The following is a 17,691-nucleotide window of genomic DNA, read 5'->3' on the forward strand; positions in this document are numbered from 1 at the left end:
ACCGGAATCATCAGCGGATTTTTCTCTGCTTTCTTGCAGAATGGACAGCGCTGTCAATATTAACCCAGGTAGGAAGGAAGAATAAGGGAAAAGGGGAAGGTAGTGATGTATGGAAGTGAGAGCTGGACCATCAAGAAGGCTGATCGCCGAAGAATGGATGCTTTTGAATTCTGGTGCTGGAGGAGACTCTTGAGAGTCCCATGGACTGCAAGAAGATCAAACCTCTCCATTCTGAAGGAAATCAGCCCTGAGTGTTCACTGGAAGGACAGATCCTGAAGCTGAGGCTCCAAGACTTTGGCCACCTCAGGAGAAGAGAAGACTCCCTGGAAAAGACCCTGATGCTGGGAAAGATGGAGGGCACAAGGAGAAGGGGACAACAGAGGACGAGATGGTTGGACAGTGTTCTCGAAGCTATGAACATGAGTTTGACCAAACTGCAGGAGGCAGTAGAAGACAGGAGTGCCTGGCGTGCTCTGGTCCAGGGGTCACGAAGAGTCGGACACGACTAAACGACTAAACAACAACAACAGAGCAAGCTTGCTTTGAGCTGCTCCAGACGGGAAGACCAAAACCAATGGATTCAATTCAATCCAATTCAAAGTGTTGTTGCTGACCTTTAAAGCCCTAAATGGCCTTGGCCCAGTAGACCTGAAGGATCGTCTCCACCCCCATCCATAGCTGTCAACTTTTCCCTTTTCTTGCAAGGAATTCTATTTGGAAAAAGGGAATTTCCCTTAAAGGGAAAAGTTGACACCTATGCCCCCATCATTCAGCCTAGACACTGAGGTCCAGCTCTGAGGGCCTTCTGGTGGTTCCCTCCCTGCGAGAAGCAAAGTTACAGGGAACCAGGCAGAGGGCCTTCTCGGTGGTGGCGCCTGCCCTGTGGAACATGACAAGGAAGATGATTCCGACTAAACATCAGGAAGAACTTTCTGACAGTAAAAGCTGTTCAACGGTGGACCGGTATCCCTCAAGAGCTTGTGGACTCTCCTTCCTTGGAGGTTTTTAAGCAAAGGTTGGGTGGTTGTCTGTTAGAGATGCAATAGCTGTGATTATTCCTGCCCAGGCACACTCACCCACCCCAATAAAAAATAATGTGCAGGGAGAAAAGAGTTAGGGAACTCCACAGAGTATGTTTCCTGAGCCTGAGCCCATATTCTGTGTGTTTTCCTTTCCCTGGTGGGGCTGATATGCTTTTAATATAATGTGCAGCCCAGCAGAAACAAGTGCCAGTTTTGAAATCTGGTCTCTCGTGAAGCTGCTGATAGATGCTGTCCATTGCTGGAAGGAAGTGGGATGCTCAGTGTCAAATTGCTCAGGCAGAAGTGCCACAGGTTCAGTTCCTGCTATCTCCCGTTTTTTAAGAAGGATCCCAAGACCACAGGTGTGGAAATGTCCTCCTTCCCAGAGACGTTGGAGAGCGACAGCTTCAGACTGTTACACTATTCTGGTCTATTTGGCTCAGCAAACAGAAAGCAGCGGTTTCAAATGTGTTCATTATGTCAGAGAGAGAGAAAGAAGAGGCAAGGCTAAGCATTGTCAACCTGTGAAGTTAGGAAAAGAAAAACCTGTGGATTTTTCCTCTCCCCCTCTGGCTCTTTAAAGCTCAGCTGTCAGCACACATTGAACATGAAGGGCAGTTGAGGAAGGATCTGAGCCCTTGGGTACCAGGTTGCTATGGCAGCAGCTGCAATAATTAATGCCACCCATCTTTCTAGCAGCACAGCAATATTCCCATGCTTGGCTTCAGAGGCACGGGGTGGACAAAGTTGCTGAAAGATTGCCAGGAGGAAATTCACCAGCTCGGTGCAAGCACTGCGAGTCAACATGAGCCAGCAGTGTGACGCTGCGGCCAAAAAAGTGAATGCAGTTCTAGGTTGCATCAACCGACATCTAGCAACCGGGTCAAAGGAAGTCATAATCCTATTCTGCCTTGGTCAGACCCCACCTGGTCTGGGGGTTGGATGAGGGGTCTCTTTGGGTCCCTTCCAGTTTTATGATTCTGTGATAAGACCCTTCAAGTTCTCAAAGACTTAATGACAAGGAACTTTAGAAGGGAATAAACAAGATCATCCAAAAGTTTGATAGAGGACTATAAATTGCAGGTACAGCCAATTGCATAGCAGGGAGACCCTCTTATTTCAGCAAAGAAAAAGTGCTTCATAGTCTAACTGTACATTTCCCTCATATCTTAATCTGTATAAAGCGACATTAAGAGATGGAAAGACTCTTCGATGCTTTTGTGTCGCACACAAGTTGCCTCTGCCCCAGTTCCTTCTCAACATGCAGACGAACCCTGTGTGAAGGGTTGGGGGTTTGCTGTGTTGTTTTCATTATTTACTTTTGTTTATATATTGTATTTTATTCTGAGAACTGCCCTGAGATCTTATGGTGAAGGGCAGTATATAAATTTAAAAAATTTTTTTAAAGAGAACAATGATAAAAGTATACTAAGGTCAAAGAAAACAATAAATTGAAAAGACCACTGCCAAAAAGCAACAGCCCATAATATGAATAGCTTTAGATCATGTTTTGCCAACCTGGTACTAAGCAAAAGTTTTAGGTTAAAAATCCCAGCAGTCCCTGCATTCTAAAGCCATCCTGCCTGGGACTCGTAGGAACTGAAGTCCGAAACATCTGGAGAGTCCTAGATTGGCCAAGAGATTTTACTTTCTTGGGCTCCATGATCACTGCAGATGGTGACAGCAGTCATGAAACTAAAAGACGCCTGCTTCTTGGAAGAAAAGTGATGACAAGCCTAGACAGCATCTTAAAAAGCAGAGACATCACCTTGCCAACAAAGGTCCGTATAGTTCAAGCTATGGTTTTCCCAGTAGTGATGTATGGAAGTGAGAGCTGGACCATAAAGAAGGCTGATCGCTGAAGAATTGATGCTTTTGAATTGTGGTGCTGGAGGAGACTCTTGAGAGTCCCATGGACTGCAAGAAGATCAAACCTATCCATTCTTAAGGAAACCAGCCCTGAGTGCTCACTGGAAGGACAGATCCTGAAGCTGAGGCTCCAAGACTTTGACCACCTCCTGAGAAGAGAAGACTCCCTGGAAAAGACCCTGATGTTGGGAAAGATGGAGGGCACAAGGAGAAGGGGACAACAGAGGACGAGATGGCTGGATAGTGTTCTCGAAGCTACCAGCATGAGTTTTACCAAACTGCAGGAGGCAGTGGAAGACAGGAGGGCCTGGCATGCTCTGGTCCAGGGGGTCACGAAGTGTCGGACACGACTAAACGACTAAACAAGATTGGCCAAGGCTGGCAATGCTCGATGGCAAAGGTTTTCCTTTGCTTGTTCTGCAAAGGTTTTTCATCCCCTCCCTGTATGAACGTAAGAACACAGGAAGTGCTTTGCTGGATCAAGCCAAGGGCCCATCCAGCATCCTGTGCATTTGGCCAGCCAGATGCCTGTGAGAAAACCCACAAGCAGGATACATGCACAGGAGCCCTCTCCCCTCCTGCAACTTCCAGTAATGGGGATTGAGAAGCATTGCTGCCTCCAGCTGAGAAGGCAGAGCAAAGCCATTGTGGCTGCTAACCATTGATAGTCCTCCTCCTCCACCCTCTTTTAAAGCCATCCCAGTTGGTGGCCATCACTGCCTCCTGTGGCAGGGAGTTCCACAGTTTAACCATGAGCGGTGGAATAAGTCTTTTCTTTTCTCTGTCCTGAAAAACCACTTCCGCCCTTGAAGGAAGGTGGAGTTGCGGGCTTCACGACCCCAGCCCCCGCATGATAGGGGGGATTCCCAGCCGCGTCATCCCCTGGCCAACCAATCGACTGGCTCTGAGGGCGTGGCCTGCCTTACTTAAGGCAGGACGTGGCCGGGTATCTCCCTCTTTGCCACCCACCAGCTGTTCCTGCTTTTCCCACTCTCCCGCCCTATAAGGTTTTCGTTCCTTGACCTTGCTATGGACCTTGGTTGGTCACCGTTAAGGGGCCTGGTAGGAATTTTTCCACTTGGCAAATTGGCACCAGCCACTTGGATTTTGCCTACCTCATAGCAAATCATCACAACTTTCTGGGTATTGGCGGTTAGGCATTGGTATAGTTCTGTAGATGGAACAGGGGAGGTGGCGCCATCACCTGCCCCGCATATTGAAGGGTAGTCTATTAAAGGATTCCAGGGGCGTGACCCTGTCCGAAGCCTAAGGAGGTGAGGGCCTAAGGCACGCCCCCTAGCGGTGGCCCCGGAGGAGTTCCTAGTTGATGTGCATCAGCAGGAACTCCCCCTGCTGGTGGTTAACCCTTCCCAGACTTCAAGCGGATGGGCTGAAGTCGGATATAGTTGGTTAGGACCAATGCCTAAGCTAATACCGCTCATCACCTGTAACCAATAAAGCTGTGGCCTTACTTAGCCCATTAACCTTAATAATTGTGTCATGTGTCTTTATTTCCACTGGGGGGGGGCAGGAACTCACCACGCAACTTCAAGCATTCATTAGATGTCTGCAAGTTCTGGCCTTATGACCAAGATGAATTTCCTTTTATTCACCTTCTCCAAAGATGGAGGATCCTAGTTGGCCCACAAAGCAATCCCATCACAGTTTGTCCTGCCCCGTCCCAATTCTTCCCCTCCTCTACAGAACTACAACCCAGGTTGCAAAGACTCCCTCACATGCTTTGATATCACACACCCCACGGCACTCCACACCCTTGGACAGGTTTGCACAGATCAGAGAAATCGGCACCAGGTGAGATCTCCCTGCCACCGTTCCACGTTCTCATGTGCCATGCAGGGGAAGAGAGGTGGCGCAACACAGCCTCTCCTGCCCAATGGCTGCGTTGCATCCTTCATCTTTGCATGAGCATCTATGAGGACCAGGAACGATGGTGGCGATTCTCCGCCTTCCCTGCAAGGACAGCTGTTGCCCACTCAGCTTCTGCTCAACTCCACCACAGCAATCCAGAGAGGAGACCCAAGTTTCTCTGGGTTCCTTGTACCTGGCGTTGAGAGAGCCCTGGCTGATGGTGTCCCCCTCGCCCAGAAGCTCGTCGTCGCTGTGGTAATACATCTCGTCCTCTTCTTGCCTGTGTGGGTGGGTGGCAACAACATGAATGGGATTACCCAAGTTTTACCTGTCTCTTTGAGCAGGGATTGGCGATGGCATTACAGGTTACCGCTCACACACTTCCGCTGCGCTTTTCTGCTTGTGTGGCGGCACCTCGGTAAAAGCACTTCTTACTGTTTGTAGCAGAGTTTTCCCCGGAGGCAGAGGAAAAGAACAAGAGTCATACTCAAATTCACAGTCAGGAGCTTCTTTATTGCTTGACTGGTTGCACAAGCATTTCTGTTCCTATTACAGTGGTACCTCTGGTTGCGAACGGGATCCGTTCCGGAGGCCCGTTCGCAACCTGAAAAGAACGCAACCCGCGTCTGCGCATCTGCGCATGCACAGATTGCGATTTGCCGCTTCTGCGCATGCGCATGATGCCATTTTGCGTATCTGTGCATGCACGAACGGTGAAACCCAGAAGTAACCGGTTCCGTTACTTCCAGGTCGCTGCGGGACACAACCTGAAAACGCGCAACCTGAAGCAAACGTAACAGGAGGTATGTATAGAAGCTATTTATAATCCGTCTTTATCTCTCCAGCACAGTATAATCTCAGTCTTAGTAATCAGCAATCCTGACACAGCAAAATTCACAGTATCAGCAGCACACATTGTCTTACTTCCAACCTTGTTGTCAGCGTGCGTGCTGACAGTGTGTGTGTGTGTGTGTGTGTGTGTGTGTTTTCCCCATGCAGAAATTTCAGCCTGCAACTTCCTCCCTTTATTTGCACCTCCAGCTGTCAGCAACCAAGCCTAGATTGCCACTCTTACACACTCAAGAAAATTCTGGAACCCACTTTAAAGCTTCCAGGAACTTTTATCTGTTTCTTAAAGAATGTTTTCCTGGCAGATGGGGACAAGAGTGGCAACCCTACCAGAACCGGGCTGCGATTCCTGCATTGTCTTCTGGATGCTGAAGGAAACAACTGGCGGGTGACAGTCACATTTGTGAATATCCACCTTGAGTCGCGCTCTCCCATTGTGAAGCGATCAAAGAGTTCCTGATCCACCATTGGCCTTGAGATATGTGCTGCGGTTGTGAAGGATCTGTGCAGGAGAAATCCAATGGGCGCAGATCCTTTCTCCACTCACTGGTTCTATCCACCCAGGCTGTTTTTTACCTGCCAAACTTTGAGACCAGAACTAAGTCTAGGTGGCGGTGGTGGGTCAGCACTGGCTGCAGCTATATTTGCAGGTGAGAATCTGAGGACATTGGGGAAATTAAGCAAGCCATCGATGTGTCACTTGCCACATCTCCTCTGAATATGCCCTTCCATTTACGTTGCCTTGGTCAAGATTGCTTTAGGTAAAGGTAAAGGGACCCCTGACCATTAGGTCCAGTCGTGACCAACTCTGGGGTTGCGGCGCTCATCTTGCTTTACTGGCCAAGGGAGCTGGCGTACAGCTTCTGGGTCATGTGGCCAGCATGACTAAGCCGCTTCTGGCAAACCAAAGAAGTGCATGGAAACACCGTTTACCTTCCCGCCAGAGTGGTACCTATTTATCTACCTGCACTTTGACGTGGTTTCGAACTGCTAGGTTGGCAGGAGCAGGGACCAAGCAACGGGAGCTCACCCCGTCACGGGGATTTGAACCGCCGACCTTCTGATCAGCAAGTCCTAGGCTCTGTGGTTTAACCCACAGCGCCACCTGTGTCCCTCAAGATTGCTTTAGGATCTGCCAAAGTAGCTGATATATTCTGATCTCTCCTCGCTCCTCAGTCACCTGTGTTATTGTTGTACACAAATTACCCACCAGAGGGCATGACATGCAAAAACAACTCGCTGGTTAAGCAGCCTCTGCAATTATTCCTGGAGTTGTACGAAACCTTCAAAGCACCAGCGTCAATTGCGGAGCCAGGTGCATAATTCTTCTCTAAGCACTTTGACTGGGGAAAATGATGCTCTCTCTCCCCTAAGCCATGCACCAGATAACCTCAGCTTGGGAGTTCGCAGAGTTTTACTGCCCAAGTTGCTCCTGACATATTTTATTTCCAGAGTTACCTGCATCGCTCCACTGTTCTACCAGGCAATGTCATGCCACAGAGATGCAACGTAGCAACCGACCCCAAGGGTCATCCAGTCCAACCCTCTGCAAGGCACGCATCGCGGCTAAAGAGTCCCTGACTGGTGAGTCAGTTCCGCTGTTGAACAGCTCTAACCGTCGGGAACTGAAGAGGTGACATGCGACCGCCTCTCCTGGTCTGCCCCGCAAAGGACCTTAAGGTCCATGAATAACCATAGTTTAGAGGTCCCGGGCCCTAAGGAAGTCAGACTATCCTCCACCAGGGCCAGGGCCTTTTCAGTGATGGCTCCGACCTGGTGGAATGCTCTGTCCCATGAGACCATAGAATCATAGAATCATAGAATCATAGAATCATAGAATCATAGAGTTGGAAGAGACCACAAGGGCCATCGAGTCCAACCCCCTGCCAAGCAGGAAACACCATCAGAGCACTCCTGACATATGGTTGTCAAGCCTCTGCTTAAAGACCTCCAAAGAAGGAGACTCCACCACACTCCTTGGCAGCAAATTCCACTGTCGAACAGCTCTTACTGTCAGGAAGTTCTTCCTAATGTTTAGGTGGAATCTTCTTTCCTGCAGTTTGGATCCATTGCTCCGTGTCCGCTTCTCTGGAGCAGCAGAAAACAACCTTTCTCCCTCCTCTATGTGACATCCTTTTATATATTTGAACATGGCTATCATATCACCCCTTAACCTCCTCTTCTCCAGGCTAAACATGCCCAGCTCCCTTAGCCGTTCCTCATAAGGCATCGTTTCCAGGCCTTTGACCATTTTGGTTGCCCTCCTCTGGACACGTTCCAGTTTGTCAATGTCCTTCTTGAACTAACCAGGGCCCTGCAGGATTTAACCTCCTTCCACAGGGCCTGTAAGACAGAGCTATTCTGCCTGGCCTTTAATTTGAATTCAGGCTGATCTTTTATTTCCCTTCTCTTTCCTCCCCCTCCCCTTTTATGAAGATCATCCGCTCTGAGACCCCCCAGCTAATTCTCCCCTGGCCTCCTCGCTGGCCCAAGTAGGACCAATTCAGCCAGCTAGCCCTGGGGATTATCTAATGGATTTCTGATTTTTATTGTTATTCGTGTTTTTATACTGTATTTTATGCTGCTTTTATAATTGTTTTAAATTTGTTGTTAGCTGCCCTGAGCCCGGTTTTTTAACCGGAAAGGGTGGGGTATTAATAATAATAATAATAATAATAATAATAATAATTTATTAAAGAGCTGAAGGGTTGTCTCATGGAAGATGGAGCAAGGTTGTTTCCTGCTGCTCCAGAGGGGAGGACCTGAACCAATGGATTCAATTGACAAGTCAGGAGATTCTGGCAAAATATTAGGAAATATTAGGAAGAACTTTCTGACAGAAGGAGCTGTTTGACAGTGGAACAAACTTCCTCAGAAGGTGGCGGGCTCTCCTTGGCTGGTGTTTTTAAGCAGAGGTTGGACAGTCAGGGATGTTTTATCTGTGATTTGCCAGATGACCTTGGGGTTGGGCCAGATGACCTTTGGGGGTCCCTTCCTGTGGCATGTATCTTCACTGTAGCAGTCAAATACAAAGAGTCCAGGAGTGGACACGCAGGGGAATGTTGCTCCAGCCAAGAGGACTTCCTGTCACACTGGTCTGGAGCTTTCTCCCCCTGCTTGTGACCAGGTAGATCAGTGTGAACCTGGAAGACCCTATAAAAGGGCCAGTCACACAGCCATCTTCCTCTTTTGGCCCATTTTCATCTTTTGCTCTTTTGCCATCTTCTGCTGCCTCTTAGCCAGCAGCACATGGCTCATCCTTTCAGAGGATGGAAGCCACAAGGCAGAAACTCCAAGGCCTGGCTCAGACTTCTCTTCTCTACAGATGCACCTGTAACTACAAGATAAAGCCTGCCTTCAGGACAATACTGTGAACTGAATGCAAGAAAACTTTATCATTACTTTTAAAGAAGACTGTCGCAAATTAAGAATGGATAAACATGAAGAAATCTGGAAGGAATGTTTAAGTGATAAGGCAGACAGTGGTGGGAAGTAGGGGGAGGAGAGGGGGGAAAATATTGTTAAAAAGGTGTAGTCATAGGTATATCAGTGCAGTGGTACCTCGGGTTAAGTACTTAATTCGTTCCAGAGGTCCGTTCTTAACCTGAAACTGTTCTTAACCTGAAGCACCACTTTAGCTAATGGGGCCTCCTGCTGCCGTTGCGCCACCAGAGCACGATGTCTGTTATTATGGTTTTTGTTGTATGTGTGTTTTGAAAAAATGATTAAATTAACAGGAGGAGGAGGAGGAGAAGAAGACGAAGACGAAGACGAAGAAGAAGAAGACGAAGACGAAGACGAAGAAGAAGAAGAAGAAGAAGAAGAAGAAGAAGAGGAAGAAGAAGAAGAAGAAGAAGAAGAAGAAGAAGAAGAAGAAGAAGAAGAAGAAGAAGAAGAAGAAGAAGAAGACTGTTGTGTCATTATTGTTTTTAAGAGGGAACTAAAGGGGAAATTTTCCAGGAACAACCCAATCTGGACAAGCCAGACTGGATTGCTCAACTCAAATGATTCTAAGAAATCCATCAACTGGCTTCCTGCAACGTACAAGGGGATGTGTTCTGCTACCAGCTCACTAGCTAGAGTGGGGAAGGATAATATTTAATCAATATATCCTCTCCTGCTATCCTCAACATTCCCACACTTCCAACTCTGCAGTACTCTACTTTGCCTTATTGAAACCAGGGCTGTTTGGTTTGCCTGACTATGCTCTGCTAGAGTCTGAACTCTGGTGTGAACCTGCTCCTTGCCCCAGAACCCCTCGACCGTCCAGAACAGAACTGTGGCTGAGCACAACCTGGGCTGGTAGATGCTGAATGGAGAGCTTCTCTGGAATGGGAGCAATTAAAGAGTGCATCTGACCTCTGAAATGGGGGCCGTCAAAACATGCTCAGGCTGGTGCATGATGCCCATTAAAGCGGCTGCTGGCAACAAGAATTGTTAACGTATTGATCTGGGAAGTTGATCTACAGTTCCAATTAGATGTTTCAGCCCAGTTTTCTACAGTAAATTGGCTGGTTACGGCGTCTTTGCCTCCGTGAGGGTCATCTCTCTGTGGCCTGAAAGAAGGAACACCCTGATTTGTTTCTTTATTAGTCTGGTCTCCCTTGCACTGGACCACGGCAGGATTCCTTCCTCCTCTGGAGAAAAACATGGGACTGACACTTCCAGCGAAATTATGAGAAGGAAGAAAACAGGGCAGGCAGGCAGGCAGGCAGGCAGGGCGCTGCTGCCAGAAATGGATGAAAAAGGAGCGACCGTGGTTAATCTGGCAAGTTCTGCAGAAGTAGAAATGAGTGGTGAAAAGAAAGGAGGAATCTCAAATGCAGATTTCGTCAGATTGGTTTTCTGGCAAACTGGACTGGTGTGAGAAAGGTCCCCCCGTACCCTACGCATAGGAGCAATTTGGAAAGCGCCACGCATGACTTTAGCTGCATGCATGCGGGGCTCTCGGAATTGAACCCCCGTGAAAAATGTGCTCGTACTGTACAGTGGACGTTCGGGTTGCAAACGTGATCTGTGTGGGAAGCATGTTCACAACCCGCAGCGTCTGCAACCAGCAGCGCCGCGTCCACACATGCGCAGGTCGCAATTCGGTGCTTCTGTGCATGCGCAAGCGCCGAAACTTGGAAGTAACCCGTTCCGGTACTTCCGGGTTCAGCACAGTGCACAACCCGAAATCACACAATCGGAAGCTTCTGTAACCCGAGGTATGACTGTACTGAATAAAATCTGGTGTGAGCCTCTGTCCTGGAACCTGCAAGGGGAATTTCCTCATGAGCAATATGGGCGTTTTTTCCACCTCTACAGCTGATTCTATTATTCCTTCCTTCCTTCCTTCCTTCCTTCTTCCTTCCTTCCTTCCTTCCTTCCTTCCTTCCTTCCTTCCTTCCTTCCTTCCTTCCTTCCTTCCTCACTCACAAGAGGTCCTGCTGGTTGATGGTGAAGCCAAACACCCAGCCCCAGGCATTTGGGTTGTTACAGAAATGACATGGGGGGGGGCACATCTTTGAAGTTGTTACAATGTTACATATATTATGCCTGAATGTATCCTTTCGACTTGACAGCTCAGGGGAGACACCTGGCTTTATATATTCATAGAAAATCCATACTTTAACTGACTCTCCTCATTCCAACGCCATTGTAACCCTTAAAGAAAGGTGAATTTGGGCTCCCTCCATGAACCAAGAAGCAAGACATCCCGTAGGCAGAAGGAACAGGGCATCCCGCCATAATTCCCCAAGCGTGAGAGCACATACACGGCCCCTCACCCAGGGAGTGACCAGGGGGGCAGCACTGGACATCTGTAGAGGCAGTTGTGCAAGTCAGGTGTTCTGAAAGCCCATCTCCAGATGAGTCCTGAGGGCAAGAAGATGTCAAGAGTTTTATTGTTTTTTGGGTGATGGGGACTTAAGAGGTGTTGGGAAAGGCGTCTGATAAAAGGACCTAATGTTGAACTTGTGTAACCCTTGTATACCCCTCCCCATTTGTGACATGCCAGTGATGTAGTGATGATGTATCAGTGATGCTGCTCAAAGTGTATTCTGGGGGAAAGAGGGGGAAGTTTTAAAAGAGGACGTCACCCCATGCTTGGGGTTCCTACTCCTGTGAAGACCAGAACAATAAAGATTGTGGTCTACTGACTGCTGTTTTGCTCCAAATTAAAGGTAAAGTAAAGGGAAAGCGTAATGCTGGTGGTCAACAAAAGAGGTTTAAAGACTCTCTCAAAGCAAATTTTAAAAAATGTAGTATAAAGGTAAAGGTAAAGGGACCCCTGGCCATTAGGTCCAGTCGTGGCCGACTCTGGGGTTGCGGCACTCATCTCGCTTTATTGGCCGAGGGAGCCGGCGTACAGCTACCGGGTCATGTGGCCAGCATGACTAAGCCGCTTCTGGCGAACCAGAGCAGTGCACGGAAACGCCGTTTACCTTCCCACTGGAGCGGGACCTATTTATCTACTTGCACTTTGAGGTGCTTCCAAACTGCTAGGTGGGCAGGAGCAGGGACCGAGCAATGGGAGCTCACCCCGTCGCGGGGATTCGAACCGCCGACCTTCTGATCGGCAAGTCCTAGGCTCTGTGGTTTAACCCACAGCGTCACCCATGTCCCAAATTACTTGGCTGGAACTTCCTTCTTTAACTGACCACATGGACCCGCAGGGGACTTGCACCCCAACGTGCTGGGCTGCTGAGTAGTCTCTCACTCCAGAATCTTTTTCCTTAACAGGGTCCCTGCCTTGCGAGTTGCATTTCAGAAGGTGCATCTCCTTACCTCCGGAGAGCCCTCTCTGCGGCGCTGGTCTTGCTGGGAGACTGCCGCTGCGGGGGCAGCAGGACGTCCATCTCGTGGGGGTCTCCCTCCGAGGGCGCGTTGGGACTCTCCAAGAACTCGTTGTCATTCCAAGCCCCGACGGTGCCATCCATGGCCTGGTACCTGATCTCGAGGGAGATGCTGGTCTGCAACAGAGGAACCGACAACACACTTACTCATGGGTAGGCAAACTAAGGCCTGGGGGCGGATCCGGCCCAATCACCTTCTGAATCCAGCCCACAGATGGTCTGGAAATCAGTGTGTTTTTACATGAGTAGAATGTGTCCTTTTATTTAAAATGCATCTCTGGGTTATTTGTGGGGCATAGGAATTTGTTCATTTTTTTCCTTCTTCAAAATATAGTCATCCCCCCACAAGGTCTGAGGGACAGTGGACTGGCCCCCTGCTGATAAAGTTTGCTGACCACTGCACTTACTGGTCTGTTTCCTGTGTCATCCTGCCTCCCTCTTCCTTCTCAAATCGGAGGATGGATGGCGGCTAACAGATTGAGGTTGAATCCTGACAAGACAGAAGTACTGTTTTTGGGGGACAGGAGGCGGGCAGGTGTGGAGGATTCCCTGGTCCTGAATGGGGTAACTGTGCCCCTGAAGGACCAGGTGCGCAGCCTGGGAGTCATTTTGGACTCACAGCTGTCCATGGAGGCACAGGTCAAATCTGTGTCCAGGGCAGCTGTCTGCCAGCTCCATCTGGTACGCAGGCTGAGACCCTATCTGCCTGCGGACTGTCTCGCCAGAGTGGTGCATGCTCTGGTTATCTCTCGCTTGGACTACTGCAATGCGCTCTACGTGGGGCTACCTTTGAAGGTGACTCAGAAACTACAACTAATCCAGAATGCGGCAGCTAGACTGGTGACTGGGGGCGGCCGCCGAGACCATATAACACCAGTCTTGAAAGACCTGCATTGGCTCCCAGTACGTTTCCGAGCACAATTCAAAGTGTTGGTGCTGACCTTTAATGCCCTAAACTGCCTCGGTCCTGTATACCTGAAGGAGCGTCTCCACCTCCATCGTTCTGCCTGGACACTGAGGTCCAGCGCCGAGGGCCTTCTGGTGGTTCCCTCATTGCGAGAAGCAAAGCCACAGGGAAGCAGGCAGAGGGCCTTCTCGGTAGTGGCGCCCGCCCTGTGGAACACCCTTCCAGCAGATGTCAAAGCGATAAACAACTACCTGACATTCAGAAGACATCTTAAGGCAGCCCTGTTCAGGGAAGTTTTTAACGTGTGATATTTTACTGTATTTTTGGGTTCTATGGAAGCCGCCCAGAGTGGCTGGGGAGGCCCAGCCAGATGGGTGGGGTATAAATAATAAATTATTATTACTATTATTATTATTATTATTATTATTATTATTATTATTATTATTACTTCTCAAGTCTCATTTTGGCCAGGCAGCTTTCAGCAAGTGCCACCCAAGTTGGACCCGAGAGGGAGTGTTCCTGCCACGTAAGTGCCTCGGGGAGAAGGCCCCGCTCCTCCCCACTTGCTCAACCTTTCTGCAGCTCAGTGACAGGGCAGTGGGGCGCCAAGCTGGCCCCTTCCAGCAAAGGACAGGAAAAGACTTTCAGTAGCAGACATTCAGCAGGAGAGGAACTGGGTGCGTCTTACCGTAGCTGACGGCACAAGATATGGGGCATAAGAACATAGGGAGAGACTATAGTCATAACTCTTGGGAGAAAAGCAATGACAACCCTAGACAGCATCTTAAAAAACAGAGACATCACCTTGCCAACAAAGGTCTGTATAGTTAAAGCTATGGTTTTCCCAGTAGTGATGTATGGAAGTGAGAGCTGGACCATCAAGAAGGCTGATCGCCAAAGAATGGATGCTTTTGAATTCTGGTGCTGGAGGAGACTCTTGAGAGTCCCATGGACTGCAAGGAGATCAAACCGATCCATTCTGAAGGAAATCAGCCCTGAGAGCTCGCTGGAAGGACAGATCCTGAAGCTGAGACTCCAAGACTTTGGCCACCTCATGAGAAGAGAAGACTCCCTGGAAAAGACCCTGATGTTGGGAAAGATGGAGGGCACAAGGAGAAGGGGACGGCAGAGGACCAGATGGTGGGACGGTGTTCTGGAAGCTACCAGCATGAGTTTGACCAAACTGCGGGAGGTGGTGGAAGACAGGAGTGCCTGGCGCGCTCTGGTCCAGGGGGTCATGAAGAGGCGGACACGACTAAACAACTAAACAACAACAACAACAGTTATACCTTGGGTTACAGAAGCTTCAGGTTGCGTTTTTTCAGGTTACACATGCCCCAAAACCTGGAAGTACCGGAATGAGTTACTTCCAGGTTCCGGCACTCGCGCATGCACAGAAGCACTAAATTGTGCTTTGCGCATGCACAGAAGTACCAAATCGCAACCCGTGCCTGTGCAGACATGGTGCTGTGGGTTGCGAACACTGCGGGTTGCAAACGTGCATCCCGCACGGGTCATGTTCGCAACCCAAGCGTCCACTATATGGCCAATGGCCCATCTAGTCCAGCATTCTGTTCTCACAGTGGCCAACCAGGTGCCCATTATGGGAAGAAGCCTACAAACATGTAATGAGGTTGAGGGTACATTTTGTCAAAATGTGGTGGACTTGTAAAAGTGTAAAAGTGTATTGGGAAATGATATATAATGAATTGAAAAAGATGTTTAAAAGCTAACTTTCAAAATACAACAACAGAAGCCTTTTTGTTGGGGAAATTCCCAGGTGTCAAATATGAATGCTACAACTGCAGCCCGTGTTCTGTTAGCCCAAAAATGGAAAACAAGCGATGTCCCAACCAAAGAAGAATCGCAACTTAAGTTGACGGAATTTGCGCCGCTTGCAGATTTAACATAATGGGAGAACAAGACGAATGCATGTCTAAAGAAGACTGGAAAATGTTTACTGAATATAAGGGGGGAAATTGTGTTTATTTATAAACACTGGTAGCAGTAAGATAAATTCAACAGTGTAGATGGATTACTGAATGGTTTAGTTCATGTAAAATATGCAGGGATGTGGGGTATGCAAAATGAACCACGGAAAGAGGAGAAGGGAAGTCGATGATTTAAGGTTGTTTAAATGAATGGGGACGTGGGTGGCGCTGTGGGTTAAACCACAGAGCCTAGGACTTGCCGATCAGAAGGTCGGCGGTTCAAATCCCCACGAAGGGGTGAGCTCCCGTTGCTCAGTCCCTGCTCCTGCCAACCTAGCAATTTGAAAGCACATCAAAGTGCAAGTAGATCAATAGGTACCACTCTGGCGGGAAGGTAAACGGTGTTTCCGTGTGCTGCTCTGGTTCGCCAGAAGTGGCTTAGTCATGCTGGTCACATGACCCGGAAGCTGTACGCCGGCTCCCTCGGCCAATAAAGTGAGATGAGCACCGCAACCCCAGAGACGTCTGTGATTAGACCTAATGGTCAAGGATCCCTTTACCTTTACCTTTAAATGAATATTTTGAAATGTAAATTAGAATATAATATTATATATATATGACCTGAGATGCCGAGCAGGGGGCAAACAGAAGTTTTGGGTGGGGGCTACAGGTCTCATCCACTTTTGGGGGGTTATATTGGGGTCTTGTGGACAAGCACCATTCAATTTATCTGCTCAGCAAAGCATCTCTCCCCGTCCCCCAACCACAGGTAATGAAACCTCGGTTTCTGTGGCGAGCTTAGATGCAGCTCACCTGAGCATTGCCACAAATTGGAAACCAGAAAAACCAAGAGGATTGTGCCTGACACGCTTTTCCCTTCTTTTGTGTGGTTGCCACGGTTACCGCATCGCAGGCATTTCTGTACAGCTGTACAGAAATAAATAAAAAATACCCCACACATCTGAATCTGGTCATTTGCTAAAAGTCCCAGTTGCTGGAATGAGAGAGCCGGTGTTATGGTAGTAGAGAGCTGGGCCAGGACTGGGAGAGATCAGGGTTCAAATCCCTCAATCAGCCTTGCCTCTCCACCTAAATACCTCACAGGGTTGTTGTGGGCGTTGAATGAGGAGGGGGTGAACCGTGGTCGCCACCTTGAACTTGAATGGTGGGATATAAATGCAATGAATGACTGAATAATGGGAACTGCAAGACGCGTCACTCGAACCAAGTCGCTAGTCCTCAATGTGATGCAGAAAAAAAAGCTCGTGTGGCAAGGGACCCAGGGGCCGCAAGGCTATTCCAGCAGCTCAGCAAGACCCACACAGCAAATGTGTGTGTGTGTGCTTCTTCAAAAGGAACTAAAGGTCGATTTGCACAACAGAAACTTTGTACATGGCAAAGGGACATTTCCCCACAAAGCTGGTATAAATCCTGTGGTCTTCTGCAGTCTCCACATTATCATGTCTTAAACAGCAGGAAACTTGTTGTCAAGACTTGACAGTTTTCTAAGGCTCTTGGCATTCATATTTTTACCAAGCTGATAGTCCTCATTAAAATGCTTTTTAATGACATTATTTCATTGCACATGACATCAGACAGCCACTTTCGCTGTACTCTTCCTGGCACCTGCTAAAAACATTTTTGTGTAGGTAAGCCGACCCAGATATGCAGAATTTTAACCTCTTCTTTAGCTTATTGCTGATTTTAATCATTTTTGAATGTCTTGAACAGCTGCTTTTAACTGTTTTCCCTGACCTTTTTATTATTTTAGCAAACCACTTTGCAACTTGTTTTTCTCACCCTTACACTCAAGTGTATCAATTCTTTGAAATGAAAAAAAAAATGATTCGTTCTGGAAAATGAATAACTGTGGTCTCACCATCAGATAAGTTGGGGGGGCAGATAAACACTTATCCGTTCACCTTGAAAACTCCCAGGGATTTGCAAGCATTGGTTCGGAGTGCTCAGAAAACCTCAAGGGGCTTTGAAAGCGCTCTCAGGAAACCCTTGAAAAGCAAAGCCCCCATTGTTTTCCACACACATCCTGAAAGCAACAGACGGTCTTGTAAGAGGCAGAAGGAAACAACCTGCAGGCCTGAAAAGAGCTGGGAGGGAAGGAGGTAAATGTCAACCCATAACTGTAAAGCGAGAGGGCGAGAGAATCAGAGAAACATAGCACTGTACAGCTGGAAGGGAACTCCAGCGGTCATCTAGTCCAACCCCTGAAATGCAGGAAACACAGGTAAAGAATCCCCGGCAGGTGGACACCCAACCTCTGTTGAAAATCCTCCAAGGAAGGAGAATGTACCACTTTTCAAGGACGTTTTACTGTAATAATAATAATAATAATAATAATAATAATAATAATAATAATAATTTATTACTTATATTCCACCCATCTGGCTGG

General features: G+C 48.3%; 1 protein-coding gene across 1 annotated transcript in view; it reads right to left on the reverse strand.

Moving 5' to 3' along the window:
• The window catches only part of OTOF (otoferlin), a 199,326-nt gene that overhangs the window by 106,612 nt on the left and 75,023 nt on the right, over window positions 1–17,691 (reverse strand). The window contains exon 5 of the mRNA XM_053383844.1: window positions 12,379–12,563. Coding sequence (XP_053239819.1) covers window positions 12,379–12,563 — 185 coding nt within the window. The remainder of the gene's footprint in view (window positions 1–12,378; window positions 12,564–17,691) is intronic.

The sequence above is a fragment of the Podarcis raffonei genome, chromosome 3 (assembly GCF_027172205.1).
Source record: "Podarcis raffonei isolate rPodRaf1 chromosome 3, rPodRaf1.pri, whole genome shotgun sequence".
Lineage (NCBI taxonomy): Eukaryota > Metazoa > Chordata > Lepidosauria > Squamata > Lacertidae > Podarcis > Podarcis raffonei.